Raw genomic sequence first — 16,069 nt, 5'->3', positions numbered from 1 at the left:
TGGGTATATTATGATTGACAGCCTAAGAGCACCAGCATCATTACAATGTAAATGAAAGTGTCTCATTATATCAAAGATCCGTAAGGAAAGCTGGGAGGCTAGTTTATAGCATATATCGGTGAAATTGAATGGATGGTCATGTGGTGAAGGGACTAGGCTGGAAACAGATAGATGTGAATTTAGCTCCTGGATCTGCCAGATGTCAAATGTGAACTTGGGAAAGTTACCTCCATACAATAGGAATAATATTTTCCTATCTTAAAAGGAAGCTGATATACAGATAAATTCATAAAAATGTTTAGGTATGTCAATAATGAGTGCTATAAAAATGATAAACAAGAAATCAGGAAGCTCAGCATTAGTGGTAATTGAAAGTATTTGCAGGAGCTTTGACTGACCTATGTGAATGTTATCAGCATCACAAGAGCAGGTCTGGCAGAAGGAAGTTTCTGGGAGCACAGCTTCCACATACTCCCTGGCTCTAGTGGCTGATCTTTCTCTGGCTGGACTCTGGGGGATAAGAGTTACTGCTGCTTCCTGGCAGCTCACTATTTCTGCATCTGGCACTACTCCTACAAAGGCTTATGCATGTGAAATCAGTGAGATTACACAAACGAATAAAGTTGCACACTTGACTAAGTGTTTGCAGGACTGGGGCCTCAATACTTGACATGGGTCTATTATTTTTAATTGATTTTAAATGGAAATGAGAAGGTTTCACTTTATTTTAACACAGAAATTATTTTGATTAGTTGTAGAAATGTATTCCACTAACAAATGGCCCTAACAAATAATTAGCACTTGCATCAAGGTTCCACTTGGCTACATTGGAGAGCACAAAAAATTACCAAAAAGTTTTGTAGTAGTCTATTAATCTGCAAATGAATGAGCTTTCCTTACAGATCTTTGACATGAGACACGTTCATTTACATTATAATGATTCTGGAACTCTTAGGCCGTCAGTCATAATATACCCAGAGCTTTGAACCTTGGTATAGCTCACCCAATTAAAAATACTGTATATAGATCATATTAAGGGCTTCAGTCCTATTCTCCACTGCACACCTTAAAATTATAATAATTTCCACTTATATTGCTTCTTTCATTCAAGAATTACAAAACTTTAAAATAGGATTGCAGCACTTTTACTAACATTAGGTAAGCCTCAAAGCATGTTTGTGAGGAACAAAACCATTAATGCACCCATTCACAAGTAGCTACACTTCGGCATAGAGAAGTTATGTTCCTTGACCAGTGAGACTGTAAGGCGGGGCAGAGCTAGGAATATAACACTGCAGCCACTGCACTTGGACATGTGGTGTCACTGATTTTTTTCTAAGCAGCAATATGATGTGCAGCGGCAATTTCTATATCACTATTTCCTAAATCAACAAAAGTGAATACATTCTGAGGTAATGCTGGTTCTCTGGCCTCAATTTACCATTTTGTGTCTAACTATTGCAGTTGTTTCAGATGGAGTTATTTACGGAGGTGCTGCATGTACGATGCAAAATGCTCCTGGGTGGCTATTCCTCTGAAAGAGTCCGAATTCTGTTCATGATATTAGAATTGGTTGCTTCAGAAATGATGTGAAAAGGTATTTACCACAGTTGAATCTGACCTAATCAATGCTAATTAATCAGCATCTATTCGCATAAAGGCGTCCAATCCTTGTAAAAGTAAGAAGCATGCTTACCTTAATTGCCCCCCCCCTTGGAAATCATTAGATTCTGGACTGCTCGGTGCTAATTAGTCAGGTGGTGTTGAGCAGAGAGCAGTATCAGAAAGGGATACAAAGGAAACGGCTTGCAGGGTATGGAACACAGATTAGGAGCATCATCAACATTGGCAGGCTGTGTTGGAGCAATTCTTCTTACCACTTTTCCATGAGTCCATGTTTTCCCTGGGAAGCCGCATTCCTCGTTAATGAAGGCTGCCTCTTTGTGAAAGGATTGGCTGTGAAGCATACTCCGCTTGCTATGACTTGTGGTGTTCTTGCGGGCGGGGGGGAATGGAACGAGCCTTCCCTATATTTGAAACCCTCATACAAACACCTGTTCGGCCCAAACCTGCCCAGAGACAAAAGCATGACTATGTGTGAAGAATCCTTTGGGAAAGCTACCCCGCAGCGAGTGGGGATAAGCCTTGTGACGTGAGAAGCAGAGGCACGTAACAATCAAAGATCAACATAGAAAACAAGTCTGTTTATTAGAGAAACTCGGTACGGACAAGGGTGGGGAGATAGATAGATTTGCCCAGATCCCCATCGGAAAAAGAGTAGCTGCAACATAAAAACAAAACAAAAGTTTTCATAAAAGTTCTCGCCCTAGAAAAAATGCAAGGAGCGACCAGGCCTAGAGGATAAACAACCCCCCGATCCCGGTCAGTGGTCCCCCCAGGACGGGAGGGAAGTATTGCGCCTGCCAGGGCTGTAGCTGACGGGTGAAGGAACAGAGCCGGTCAGCGTCCAGGGCTGGCCCATGCTGCTCCCTTGCAGGAGCGCTGCGGAGTGCGTGGCAAGAACCCGAGGAGCGCCCCGGGAAACGGGCCAGGGCTCGCTGGGACAGCGGGGCCTTTCCCAGGTAAGCAGCGGCGGCGTCTGTGGCTGGCGCTTCCACAAAACACCCCCCTTCGTTCCCCGCTCCGCGGCCCCACCCCGCCCCGGCGCTCGCCGTCGGGCGCAAGGGGCGGCTGTGGCGCAGCCAGCGCTCGAGTTCACGGGCGTATGGCCGGCCGCTCGGACGCTGTCTCCTCCCGGCCTTATTGTGTCTTCCCCGGACAGAAGCCCGAGGAGCGGTTCCCACCGGGCTCGGCCGCGCCGCGGGGCGAAGGGAGACTCGTTCCCACCGGGACGCTGCGGTCTCTACAAGCAGAGGCGGCGGCGGCTGAGGGGCCCGGCAGCTTCCAGCCCCCGGCTCCGGTTAGTCCGCAGCCCGGAGGGAAGCAGGGCGGCCGCTGCCCCTCCCCCTGTCCCGAAGGGGCCTGGGAGACGTCACCTCCCCGCTCCCCCCTCCCAGCCCTGCCTCGGAGGAAGGCGGGATTCACCTGCCCCCTCCCCCCCCCCAGGTGTACAAATGTCAGGCCAGCCGCCCCGCGCGCCGCACTCCGCCCCTCCGCGGCTCCCGCGTGCCGGCTGCCTCAGCGGGCGGGGGAAGGAATCCCGCCCCGGGCGGCGGCCGCTTTGGGCACAGGGCAGCGGGCGGGCGGCTGACTGACTGACTCGGCCATGGCGCGGGTCCCGGGAGCCGGAGGGCTGGAGGCGCTGCTGCTCGTCACGGTGAGTCCCTAGCCCCGCGGGGCGGCGTGGGCCGGCAGGCGGCTCCGCGGTCACGCAGCCCGGCCGGAGGGGCGAGCGGGGCGTAGCTGCCGCGGGAGAAGCGCCTCACAGGGTTGCACGGGGCCGAGGGCGACTTGCACCTTTTCCCTCCCGCCACGCCCGGCCCGGCCCGCAGCCGCGCCTCGCCTCGCCTCGGCGGGCTGTTCTTGCCTTCAGACAGCAGCGGCGGTAATGGCGGGCGGGGAGCCCTGCTGGGGGGGGGGGGGGCATTCTCAGCGCTTCGTTACTGTCGGGTTTTGCACCTGTACCGAGATGTTTGGGGTGTGTGGTTTTTTGTTTTTTTTTTTTAAATAGTTGCTGAGTAGCCTGGGGTGCGTCTAGGAATGTGCCTGGCGGCGGGCGCGGTTCTTTTACTCCGTCTTCCAGCTGTTAAATGTGACCATTCCCACCCCTCACCCTGGCGGGTCTGCCTTGAGTGTTTGGACAGGACTCTTAACTGCGTGCCAGGTCTCAGAGGGGTAGTAGCCCTGTTAGTCTGTATGAGCAAAAACAAGGAGTCCTTGTGGCACCTTGGAGACTAACCGATTTATTTGTTGGATTATTTTTCACTCCGTGCATCTGATGAGGTGGGTGTTAGCCCGTCAAAGCTTATGGCCAGATAAATTTGTTAGTTTCTAAGGTGCCACAAGGACTACTCCTTGTTTTAACCCAGTGAGGCTTCCATAACCTTGCCAGTTCTATTGGTTTTGTTTTCACCTATCTTGAATGGATACTGCTAAGTTAAACAAAACTTTCCAAATAAAGAACTCCTTTTACTGACATTATTAATATCTTAGATTTTTTAAAAAATTCTCTTAATAAGATAATGTACTTTTCAGTGGTTTTGCTGGCTGTTTATAGTCCAGCTGATTGGAAACATAATTGCCATCCTATGGAAACTTTTGGGGTTGTGGTGTGAGGAGGGAAAATAATCCTGCGTTGGGATGAAAAGTCAAAATTTCAAAAAATGTCATGGAACAGCCATGGGACTGCGCAGCCCATCAGGTTAGGAACTGGGTCAACTGGCCTCCCTGCCAGCCTTCCATTAAAAGTTTTGATGCAATTGGTACATTCCTATGAAAGATTTTGCTTCCACTGAAATCTCCATTTTCAAATGGAAAACTGTTCAGCTGAAATGTTTTTGACCCATGCCATTTATAGTTTCCTAAGCTTCAGACAACTATAGGGACACAGTCAACTTTAAACAGTCACCAAGCTTCCTAAGCTCAGCAAACTATAGGGACACAGTCAACTTTAAACAGTCACCTTTGTTGGAAAATATTTTATTCACTGTTGTAAGTGTTACAATGGGTGAACTTACAAATTTTAACTGGTTTGAAGTTTTCACTAGTTGTACCAGTATTCCCGATCGTGCAGGGGATACACATGTGTGGCCCCGTGCTCTGATGCACAGACCATTGGCCTTTGCTAAACTAGGAAAAGGGTGCTTTTTCTCAGTTGAGTTAGCTCAAGCCTAGGCAGGACCATAGGCTATAACCCAACTTGTTAGAAATCAAGCTAATAGTGCTAAATTGCGTCTACATTAGTGTCAGATGGGATATTCCATCAGATAAAGCTAGCTCAATTGAAAAAAACACCTTTTTTCCTAGTGGTCCATCTGAGCAAATCCGATTGGAAGATCAGGGTCATTTTATAATATTTTAAATTTATTATGTATAAAGAAGGTATTGAAAGGTTTAAATTCTACATGTCCTCTACCTTAGAAATATCAGGAATGTTCTCTCTTCTCTTCCCTGGTTTGCTGAAGGTATCTTTGGAGAACTGGAAATAATGGGAGATTTCTTAGCTCTTAGTTAAAGGGGCTGGTGTGTTGAATCTGTAACAAAGAAATCTTTTCTTTCAACATTTTGTGTCTCATCTGAGTCAGTGAGGACTAAACAAAAACAAGAGTTTTAAGGAGTGGCTAAATTATGTTCCCAAAACATTTGTTCAAGTTTCACAATCATGACATCACAGGTATCAAGGAAGTGAGAGAAGGCCAGGTATCCACAGAGGGTTTTGTTTGTTTACAAAAAACGGAATGACAAGATGTGACTCTCCAATGTGAAAAACATTTGGTGGGGCAAACTTTCAGGCCTTCTTTATACATCCCAAGGAAGCAAATATGGGCTCTTTCCTTCCCTGCCTTTTGTTTTGTTTTTGTTTTTAACTTTGAAGGGCAAAGTTAGTTTTGTAAAAGATAGTTTTTACAAATTTTAAGTTTGGCCTCATGCTGTCTCTTAAATAATATTAGTTTCTGTCACACTGACTTGTAGTGGAAATAAAACGTGGTGATTAGGTTGTCCCCTTCTGTGATGAAAGCCATGGGAAGAAACTATTTGCAAAGAAATCCTTGTGGAGATTTTTCCCACAGCATCCTGTCAGGAGCAGTGTTTTCTCCCCAAACCCATAGAAAAGTATCATGCAGCCTGATGGATTTCCCCAAGTTTTTCACAGTTGTAGGGCGACATGTGGGGGGCCAGGACTGTCTGCTTGGAGGCCCTGAACCTCTTCAGGATCTCTGGTCCCTGGCAGCCTGCAGAAAAGTTAATACAGTACTGCATACCCCATGTCAGTCAACAAGGTGTTAACAATAGTAAAATTTGGCCCCAAATAAAGATTTCAGAATTTGGCTACTATAAGTGATTGGAGCTATATTAACTTTTTGGGCATCTTTTGTAGGGCTGGATGGAGGATGATGTGCATCAGTCCTCCTCTGTGCCCTTGGCCAGCCCTGTCTCTTCTTACCAACAGTCCCTGCAATAACTATCGTGAACAGGTTAGATAAACATCTGTCAGGTATGGTCTAGGTGTACTTAATTCTGCCTCAGCACAGTGGGGTGGAGATGACCATCCCTTCCAGCCCTATGTTTCTATGATTCAGTTTCCCTGGCTATGCAGTGCCCCAAAGGATGGGGAGAATTGGCATGTAAACAGAACCAAAGCTTCACATACCAGTCAGCAGAGCGTGCTAGCCATGCAGCAGACAGATGAGTTCTCTAAACCCACGTAAGAATATAGCAGAGAGAACATTCCCCTTATACGGCATAGAGCTTGTTCCAGTTTGCTGTGCATCATCTTATCCCCAATAAAGGGATGCACCTAGATGGCCCTTTGTATGTTGAAGTTGGGGCTAGATTCTGATCTCAGAAACATCAGTGTGAATGGGGAGTAACTTCACCACAGTTAAGTATATTGGCTCTGCCACCCAAGTAACTTTGGAGGAGTAAGTCTGTATTAACACCAGTGTAAGTGTACCTCTACACTTGAGCTAGAGGTGTAATTTCCAGCTCAGGTAGATATATGCACGCTAGCTTTGATTGCACTAGCATGCTAAAACTAGAAGTGTAGATGCAGAGGTGTGGGCAAAGAGATGGGCTAGCCACACAAGTAAGTACCTAGGGTTCCATGCAGGATTGTACTCAGGGCAGCTAGTCCATCCTATCACCTGCGCTGCTGTGGCCACACTTCTGCTTTAAGTGTACTAGCTGGATCAAAGCTAGTGTGCGTACTTCCACCCAAGCTAGAAATCGCACTTCCAGCTCCAGACATACCTTAAATGAGATCAGACTCTGACTCATGGTGTTTAAATAGAGGGCTTTGTTACAAGGGTGGAGTATACTCATTCTCATCCTCCTGAATAGATAATTTTTCTGTTAGCAGTTCCCCAGCAAATAATTCTGAGCTTCTGAGTCCACCAATGAAGCTTGAGAACCACCAATGGCAGGTGGGTAAGTGAAAGGCCTTCAGGGATTTCCCTAGAAAATATGCTTCTGTTAAAGAAATCTTAAATTAACACTGAAGAGGCCTGTGTACTTTGATTTTAATTTTAGATATTTATGTGAAATCAGAGCAGTACGTTACATTTTTTTACTACTGAGAAATCTTTACTCTCGACCTTGTGATGTATACAGTTTTCCTAATCCTCTGAAAGCCTTTAATGCAAAGCAATACTTTGATGTGAAAACAAAGTCAGAAGTCAATACCTATTTGGAAACATCACTCTTCACTAACACTTGGAAGAGTTGTAGACAAAGGAAGTGCCAATATTAAACCAACAGCCCTTTAAAATTTTCTACTAATAAAAAAACAAACACAAAAACCGAAATATCAGTCAATCAGATCAAATCTGTGGTTTGGGCTCTTTAAATGAAAAGATGTCAATCCCACTTACCATATTTAACTGTCTAGTGTTTTGTTTCTATTTTACTTGCTATACATTGCTTTAAAAGTATCAAGAGAGGGCACATGGTTATTCATGCACTTCAGAGATTTTATATAATACAATCATTTGCAAAGGTTCCCTATCGGGGCACAGCCTGTCCTGAGCACTCCAATCTAGTCAAAATCTACACAGGACTCATCTCACCTCCCACTTAAAAGTATGGGTAAGAGCAGGGTAATTTCCCTCTTGACACGTATTTGTGATTTCCCTGGTAAGTTGCAACCTCCGGGGGGGGGGACCAATGGCCAGATTCTGTTCTCAGTGACATCCATTCAGTGTCACTGATTTATAAATAAACTTGTTCAGCGAAGATGCAAAAAGTTTAAGGAAGCAAATTGTCATACAGTTTAAGATTCCGTAGCTTCCATAATATGCATCCTTTATAGAACTTGTTCTCTCACTATACCTAACACCATTGGCATGAATGGTAGTTACGCTGGCTTGTCAAATTTCAGAATATACTCTTTTAATATATGTTAATATACATGAACCATGACAATGCACCTGAAATCAGATTGACTAGTTCATTTGTGACAGGTTTCAGAGTAACAGCCGTGTTAGTCTGTATTCGCAAAAAGAAAAGGAGTACTTGTGGCACCTTAGAGACTAACCAATTTATTTGAGCATGAGCTTTCGTGAGCTACAGCTCACTTCATCGGATGCATACCGTGGAAACTGCAGCAGACTTTATATACACACAGAGAATATGAAACAATACCTCCTCCCACCCCACTGTCCTGCTGGTAATAGCTTATCTAAAGTGATCATCAAGTTGGGCCATTTCCAGCACAAATCCAGGTTTTCTCACCCTCCACCACCCCCACACAAATTCACTCTCCGGCTGGTGATAGCCCCTGCTGCAGTTTCCACGGTATGCATCCGATGAAGTGAGCTGTAGCTCACGAAAGCTCATGCTCAAATAAATTGGTTAGTCTCTAAGGTGCCACAAGTACTCCTTTTCTTTTTAGTTCATTTGTGAACTCAAAGCAGTGATTCTCTGGAGGAGCCACTGGGGGTCTTTGTTAAAAGTTTCCCACCAAATGGAAGAGATTCTTTAGGTGAGTTCCCTACCTTTAATGAAGTTCATTCACCTTGTCTTTAGTGGTGATTTTATGGCAAAATTACTCCTGCCATAGATGTTGCCCTCTTACTTAGGTGTGGTTCTGAGAAAGTGATACTGTTTACATGGAAATTAATAGTATCTTCAGTCCTGCACCTCTGGGAAATAGGGTTAATCAGAGGGAAATTTTGTGGGAGTCCTACACTAAAATATTGTTGTATCACTAACTCAATGAAAATAATAACACAGGTATTTTAATCTGATATGAGAGATAATGTCAGGCAGACCTCCTGAACCTATGCAGATTCCAATTAATTTCAAAGGGATGTCCACAGGCATAGGACTCCATTTGTATAGAACAAACTTCAGGATTGGGACTTAGAATGGTCAGTATGTTGATTACAAATTGTAATTGTAGCAATACAAGAATATTGAGAGTTCTGGAGATGAATTTCAAATGTGGAATCTGGTTTCATTATTTTTGATAAAAGTTGGCTTAATATTAGTATCAGGGGGTGGCTGGGTTAGTCGGTATCTACAAAAACAGCAAGGAGTCCGGTGGCACCTTTAAGACTAATAGATTTATTTGAGCGTAAGCTTTTGTGAGTAAAAATCCCACTTCTTCAGATGCATTTTCACTCCATGCATCTGAAGAAGTGGGGTTTTTACCCACAAAAGCTTACGCTCAAATAAATCTGTTAGTCTTTAAAGGTGCCACCAGACTCCTTGTTGTTCTTAATATTAGTGTTACTTGAAACGTTGTTTGTGATTGTGAAATAGGCAAATGGTGTCTGTGGAGGATTTTTTCCCGTAAAACAAAGATCCATCCTGGAACGGACACGTACCTTGGGGTGGATATTCATCTTTCTTCAAGCATGCTGGGGCTTGAGAGAGTCCATGGGTCTATGGACACACTGACCATGGCGCTAAGCACAGGGAGACAACAATGGAAAGTACTTTTAGATAATGTGTCAGTTTCCTTAAACAACTGCCTGTAACTAAGTCTTGGCCACTTAGGGTATATATACCCTGCATGTCCGCAGACTCATGCTAGTGAAGCTCTCACTAGTGTGCTAGAAATAGCTGAGTAGATGACCCTTTGGCATTGGCAAGGCCTCCCCCACCCAGTCTTCAGAGCCCAATCTGCAATGTCTACACACCTACTTTTAGCATGTTAGCTGAAGCCCTGCTAGCACAAGTCTGTGGACGTGGGCTGGGAGGCTCACTCCAAAATACAGGGTAGACCTACCCATAGGAGCCTTTTTTGTAGTGACCTGCCAGATTTTATTTTATTTCTAATTTAATAAAAATGTTTATTTAACCAGCTTTGATTTTCTTGTGTCTTTTTTTCCCTATGCTATCAATAAAACCTGATCTAATTTGTAATGACTGGAATTGGGTGTGGTGACAAATTCAAGACCGTGCCAGGTGGAGCACCTCAGAGATAGAATGTGAAGTCTGACTACCAGGGAGGCTGAAGGCTTGTCTACATTTGAAGTGCAAAATGTCTATATTGTAGTCTATATATCTACAATATGAACGTTACCTATGCCAATAGGAGGGGTTCTCCCACCGGCATAGGTAATCCACCTCCCTGAGAGGCAGTAGCTAGGTTGATAAAAGAGTTCTTCTGTTGACCTAGCGTATCTATATGGGGGCATAGGTCAGCTTTACTATATCGCTCAGGGTTGTGGATTTTTCACATCTCTGAGCAATGTAGTTGGGTCGGTCTAATTTTTTAGTGTAGATCAGCCCTGGGTCAGGAGTTGCATAACAATGTATGCACTTACTCAAAGGTAACAGGTTGTGATCTCTGTCACCCAATAGTACCAAAAAAGGGCTTGTGTAAACCATCAGATTCATAGGGAGAACTGAACCTCTCTACACTCAGAAAACATCCCAGAAACATTTAAAATAGTAACAAAAATGAAAAGGTATATGCTTTAAAAGGTTTAGTAATGAAGAAATACATAAATGAGTTAAGATTCTTAATCATTATTGGCTTGATTCACCTAGTGGCTTCAACTCTTCTACTGGTTTCAGTGAAAACTGAGTATTCAACAATTCTCAGAATCCATCCTTTCACACATGTGAGTAGATATAAACTTCACATTGACTTAAATGCAGTTTTAAAACAATCAGTGCTCATTGGTATGAGAAGTTAAGCACATTGCATTTATTTTTTTAAAATTTAAAATGTATGGATCAAAAAAACCCTGTGGTGGGGATATTGTCAACCCTTCCCCCATTCCAAAAACATAAAGGCCAAACTTAAAAAAATAAGGTGTCTGAGGCAAACCTATGGTTATATACTTAGGTTGAGTTTCATTTTACTTGCACAAAGCCCAAGCGTTCAGGCTCTATGGAAATAGAATATAAAGCAGTTAGGGAGGGGAAAAAAAAAAACCACATGAAGAGCACAGTGTGGATGATCTGCTGCTGATGTGGCAGCTATTCCTCTGTATCAGTTTTGCAGGGTACTGGGGCTACTGGAACACTGCAAGCTCACCTCCCTTGTTCATCCCCATTATAGCTAATGCAGAGACTCTGTCAACAGGGTGTAGGAGATGCCCTCAACCTGAGGAGTTCTCATTCAGCCCTTAAGAGGGGGGTTAGATTTTAGAAGGCCTGCCACTTGCCATAAGTTGTATTTGTCAATTTCACTATTGTTGTGATAGGATGAAAGCATCAGCAAATGGCTAGCTAGGCAGCTGGTTGTAGGAAATGCCTGCAAAATCTTATACGTGGACCTTGAGCCTCCTAATAAAAAGTGGATCCAAAAGACTGTTTATTATGCAATGGACAAGAAGATTAAATTTCTCATTTTAGTTCTTGGATAATCTCTTTATCAGCCCCCTCTTGGCACCATCTAATACGCTGACACGTGGAACACAGATTTCACAGCACTATGTAAAATCCTATAAACGCTTATGCATATGACTATCTTTACACAGCTAAGTAGTCCCTCTGACGCTGATCCTGAGCCAAAGCCCAGCGAAATCAAGCCCTCCATGCAGAAAGTTAAGAACATGTATGTGTTTTTAGCATTATAGTCAAAAATTTTGACGCACCTGTGAAAGACACTTTGTGTGTTTGGAAAGTTCTCTAATCACAATAAGACTATTTCATTATGTCACAAGCTTAATTTTTTCTCAGTGATACTTGTAACACAAAGCAAATATGAAATATCTAAGTTTTAGAAATGCTGGACTTCTAGATTTAATTATTTTAGGAAAGCATATAGGACTAAATCTTAGTTTGATAAAACTCAATAAGAATTTTTGCCATTGACATCAATGGGACCAGGTTCTCCCCCATAAAGCAGTCATATTCTTCCCTTCAAACTGCTTCCTTGACAAAAAGCCAGTGATATGGCTTTTGATAATGGAAGCTATTTATACTGGGGGTAGTGTCTAAAGGCTCCAGTTGAGGATCAAGATCCCACGGTGCTAGGCACTCTACATACATAAAGTAAGAATACAGTTTCTAACTCAAAAATTTTACAATCTAAACATATGAGACGGATTTTCGGAAGCTTTGTATGCCTTTTTAATAAAAGAAAATACAGTCACGACTGAGGCATATTTAATTTTACTTTGTAACAGCCTACCCATGAATCCTTGCAAGTGTACATTTTCTACTCATTGGGTGAAATTGTGAGCTTACTGAAACCCATGGAAAAACTCTCATTGATTTCACTGAGGCTAGGATTTCATCTATCAAGTTTGTATGTATGTTTCATATTCTGTCAGTGAAGTGTGATTTCTGTGGGCTGCATTCTCATGTGTGCTGCAGCAGATTTTTTGTTTGCAAACTAAACTGAAATTAGCATTAGTAAAACATTCTGCTCTACTAACCATTGTCTTGGGTCATAGAATCATAGAATATCAGGGTTGGAAGGGACCCCAGAAGGTCATCTAGTCCAACCCCCTGCTCGAAGCAGGACCAATTCCCAGTTAAATCATCCCAGCCAGGGCTTTGTCAAGCCTGACCTTAAAAACCTCTAAGGAAGGAGATTCTACCACCTCCCTAGGTAACGCATTCCAGTGTTTCACCACCCTCACAGTGAAAAAGTTTTTCCTAATATCCAATCTAAACCTCCCCCACTGCAACTTGAGACCATTACTCCTCGTTCTGTCATCTGCTACCATTGAGAACAGTCTAGAGCCATCCTCTTTGGAACCCCCTTTCAGGTAGTTGAAAGCAGCTATCAAATCCCCCCTCATTCTTCTCTTCTGCAGGCTAAACAATCCCAGCTCCCTCAGCCTCTCCTCATAAGTCATGTGTTCCAGACCCCTAATCATTTTTGTTGCCCTTCGCTGGACTCTCTCCAATTTATCCACATCCTTCTTGTAGTGTGGGGCCCAAAACTGGACACAGTACTCCAGATGAGGCCTCACCAATGTCGAATAGAGGGGAACGATCACGTGATCACTAATCCAGCTCCCATTGAACACATTGGAAAGACTTAAGAATAACCAGATCAGGGCCTTCTGACTCCAATCAGCAGCCCTCTACATAACCAGAATGCTGTGTGTAGTTACCAGGGAGCCAAGAAGTTTCAAAAAGGGGAACTCTGCATCTCCGTCCCTCTCACAGAGCTGAGGCTCCACACCAATCTCTCTGTTGCAGTAGGGGATTAGTTGGGATGGTAGTAATATGGCCAGTGTGTCCACCAGAGGGTTGGATATGCTAGACAATATGTAGGGTGAGTTACAGCAGGCCTTTGTAGGCTACTTCAGCGCTATGGGCACTGCCTCCCAATCCTGGGGGAGACTGCCATTTCCTGACTCAGCTCAACACACGCATAGTTCCCGACTTTTATTCACTTTCAGTCTTTTGTTCCTTGTATTTAAAGTTTTTGTGGGGTTTTAAAGTGTAGGGAGATGTTCCGCCTGCCAGCATTTTTGTCACTGTTCAGCTATTGCGATTGCATCTTGTGTTACCCTTTAGTAAATGCATTGGTTGTTACGCCTCTCCCGATATCAGACTTCAGGTTCTTTCTCAGAGTGGCCACCCTGAATTTATACCCAATTTATGTTTCTGCATCCAGTTCGCACAAATTAAACCAGATTTTACTTGGCAGAATTATCCTTCAGGATACATATGCTAGGAAAGACCTCTTCAGGAACAGTTTTTTGGTTCTCAGGCTGAGACAACATTCAGTCTAATCTCCCAACAGCACCCACGAAATAGTGTGCGAAAAGAAATAAAGCCTCCTGCAGAAGTTGAAAGAATAGTTGCAGAGAAACTGAGAGCAACTAATTCTGAATCAGAGGAGAAATTAACTTGCAGAGCTTAGTCACAGTCTAGATCCCAGTTGAAGAGTGGATAAAGAATTACTCACTGAATGACTTGAATCTGAAATCACGCCAGAGATTGTCATGTGATGCGTACTAACAAAGCCAAAAATTATTCCAGGGTGCAAAATCTAGGGGGCTAGAGGAAAAGAGAGTTAAACTACTCTAATCTCCTTCTAAAAAACTCAAATTTTCAGGTTCCAAAATCAAAACAATCTCACTGTCTCCAACAATTTAACTCCTTTTCTTTTAATTTCTAAATATTGTTGCACTTTGTAGCGAAGTGAAGACTCACTACTGCGGTGCCTCCTGCTGGTCGTCTTGGGAATTAGCTCTCCAGCCTCCAGAGCACCCTCTGCTGGTTGGTGGCTTGCCTGCCTCATGGCTCCCATATCCCTCCTGGGCCCCAGTGCCTTTGGGGTTCTGCCCCCACACACTGGGTCTCCCCTCCCCAGGGAATCATAGAATATCAAGGTTGGAAGGGACCTCAGGAGTTCATCTAGTCCAACCCCCTGCTCAAAGCAGGACCAATCCCCAACTAAATCATCCCAGCCAAGGCTTTGTCAAACCTGACCTTAAAAACTTCTAAGGAAGGAGATTCCACCACCTCCCTGGGTAATGCATTCCAGTGCTTCACCACCCTCCTAGTGAAAAAGTTTTTCCTAATATCCAACCTAAACCTTTCCCACTGCAACTTGAGACCATTACTCCTTGTTCTGTCATCTGTTACCACTGAGAACAGTCTAGATCCATCCTCTTTGGAACCCCCTTTCAGGTAGTTAAAAGCAACTATCAAATCCCTCCTCATTCTTCTCTTCCTCAGACTAAACAATCCCAGTTCCCTCAGCCTCTCCTCATAAGTCATGTGTTCCAGTCCCCTAATCATTTTTGTTGCCCTCCGCTGGATGCTTTCCAATTTTTCCACGTCCTCCTCGTAGTATGGGGCCCAAAACTGGACACAGTACACCAGATGAGGCCTCACCAATGCAGAATAGAGGGGAACGATCATGTCCCTCGATCTGCTGGCAGTGCCCCTACTTATACATCCCAAAATGCAATTGGCCTTCTTGGCAACAAGGGCACACTGCTGGCTCATATCCAGCTTCTCGTCCACTGTCACCCCTAGGTCCTTTTCTGCAGAACTGCTGCCTAGCCATTCGGTCCCTAGTCTGTAGCAGTGCATTGGGTTCTTCCATCCTAAGTGCAGGACTCTGCACTTGTTCTCGTTTAACCTCATCAGATTTCTTTTGGCCCAATCATCTAATTTGTCTAGGTCCCTCTGTATCCTATCCTTACCCTCCAGCATATCTACCTCTCCTCCCAGTTTAGTGTCATCTGCAAACTTGCTGAGGGTGCAATCGACACCATCCTCCAGATCATTAATGAAAATATTGAACAAAACCGCCCCCAGGACTGACCCTTGGGACACTCTGCTTGATACCAGCTGCCAACTAGACATGGAGCCATTGAGCCCGATGATCTAGCCAGCTTTCTGTCCACCTTATAGTCCATTCATCCAGTCCATACTTCTTTAACTTGCTGGCAAGAATACTGTGGGAGACCGTGTCAAAAGCCTTGCTAAAGTCAAGGAATAACATGTTCGCTGCTTTCTCGTCATCCACAGAGTTTTCTCTTCATAGAAGTCAATTAGATTAGTCAGGCATGACTTGCCCTTGCTGAATCCATACTGACTGTTCCTGATCACTTTCCTCTCCTCTAAGTGCTTCAGACTTGATTTCTTGAGGACCTGCTCCATGATTTTTCCAGGGACTGAGGTCAGGCTGACTGGCTTGTAGTTCCGTGGAGCCTCCTCCTTCCCTTTTTTAAAGATGGGCACTACATTAGCCTTTTTCTAGTCATCCGGGACCTCCCCCAATCACCATGAGTTTTCAAAGATAATGGCCAATGGCCAATATGCAGTCATATCCGCCATCTCCTTTAGCACTCTCAGATGCAAAGCATCTGGACCCATGGACTTGTGCTCGTCCAGCTTTTCTAAATAGTCCCGAACCACTTCTTTCGCCACAGAGGGCTGGTCACCTCCTCCCCATGCTGTGCTGCCCAGTGCAGTAGTCTGGGAGCTGACCTTGTTTGTGAAGACAGAGGCAAAAAAAGCGTTGAGTACATTAGCTTTTTCCACATCCTCTGTCACTAGGTTGCCTCCCTCA

The 16,069-nt window shown here is 44.2% G+C and overlaps 1 protein-coding gene across 4 annotated transcripts in view; it reads left to right on the top strand.

The window, feature by feature from the left end:
• The first annotated feature begins 2,465 nt into the window (after positions 1-2,465).
• DSG2 (desmoglein 2) overlaps positions 2,466-16,069 on the top strand; it is a 44,763-nt gene continuing 31,159 nt past the window's right edge. The window contains exon 1 of one of the 4 annotated variants that reach the window (XM_073331319.1): positions 2,466-2,582. In XM_073331319.1, the coding sequence (XP_073187420.1) occupies positions 2,481-2,582 (102 nt within the window). In that variant the 5' untranslated portion in view covers positions 2,466-2,480. Of the gene's footprint in view, positions 2,583-2,691; positions 2,921-3,082; positions 3,278-16,069 lie in introns of those variants that run through there. The other 3 variants (XM_073331322.1, XM_073331318.2, XM_073331321.2) reach the window with 3 other exon arrangements.

The sequence above is a fragment of the Lepidochelys kempii genome, chromosome 2 (genome assembly GCF_965140285.1).
Source record: "Lepidochelys kempii isolate rLepKem1 chromosome 2, rLepKem1.hap1, whole genome shotgun sequence".
NCBI lineage: Eukaryota > Metazoa > Chordata > Testudines > Cheloniidae > Lepidochelys > Lepidochelys kempii.
Note: the sequence above shows the minus strand (reverse complement) of the source record. Positions and strands in the feature narration are given on the sequence as shown.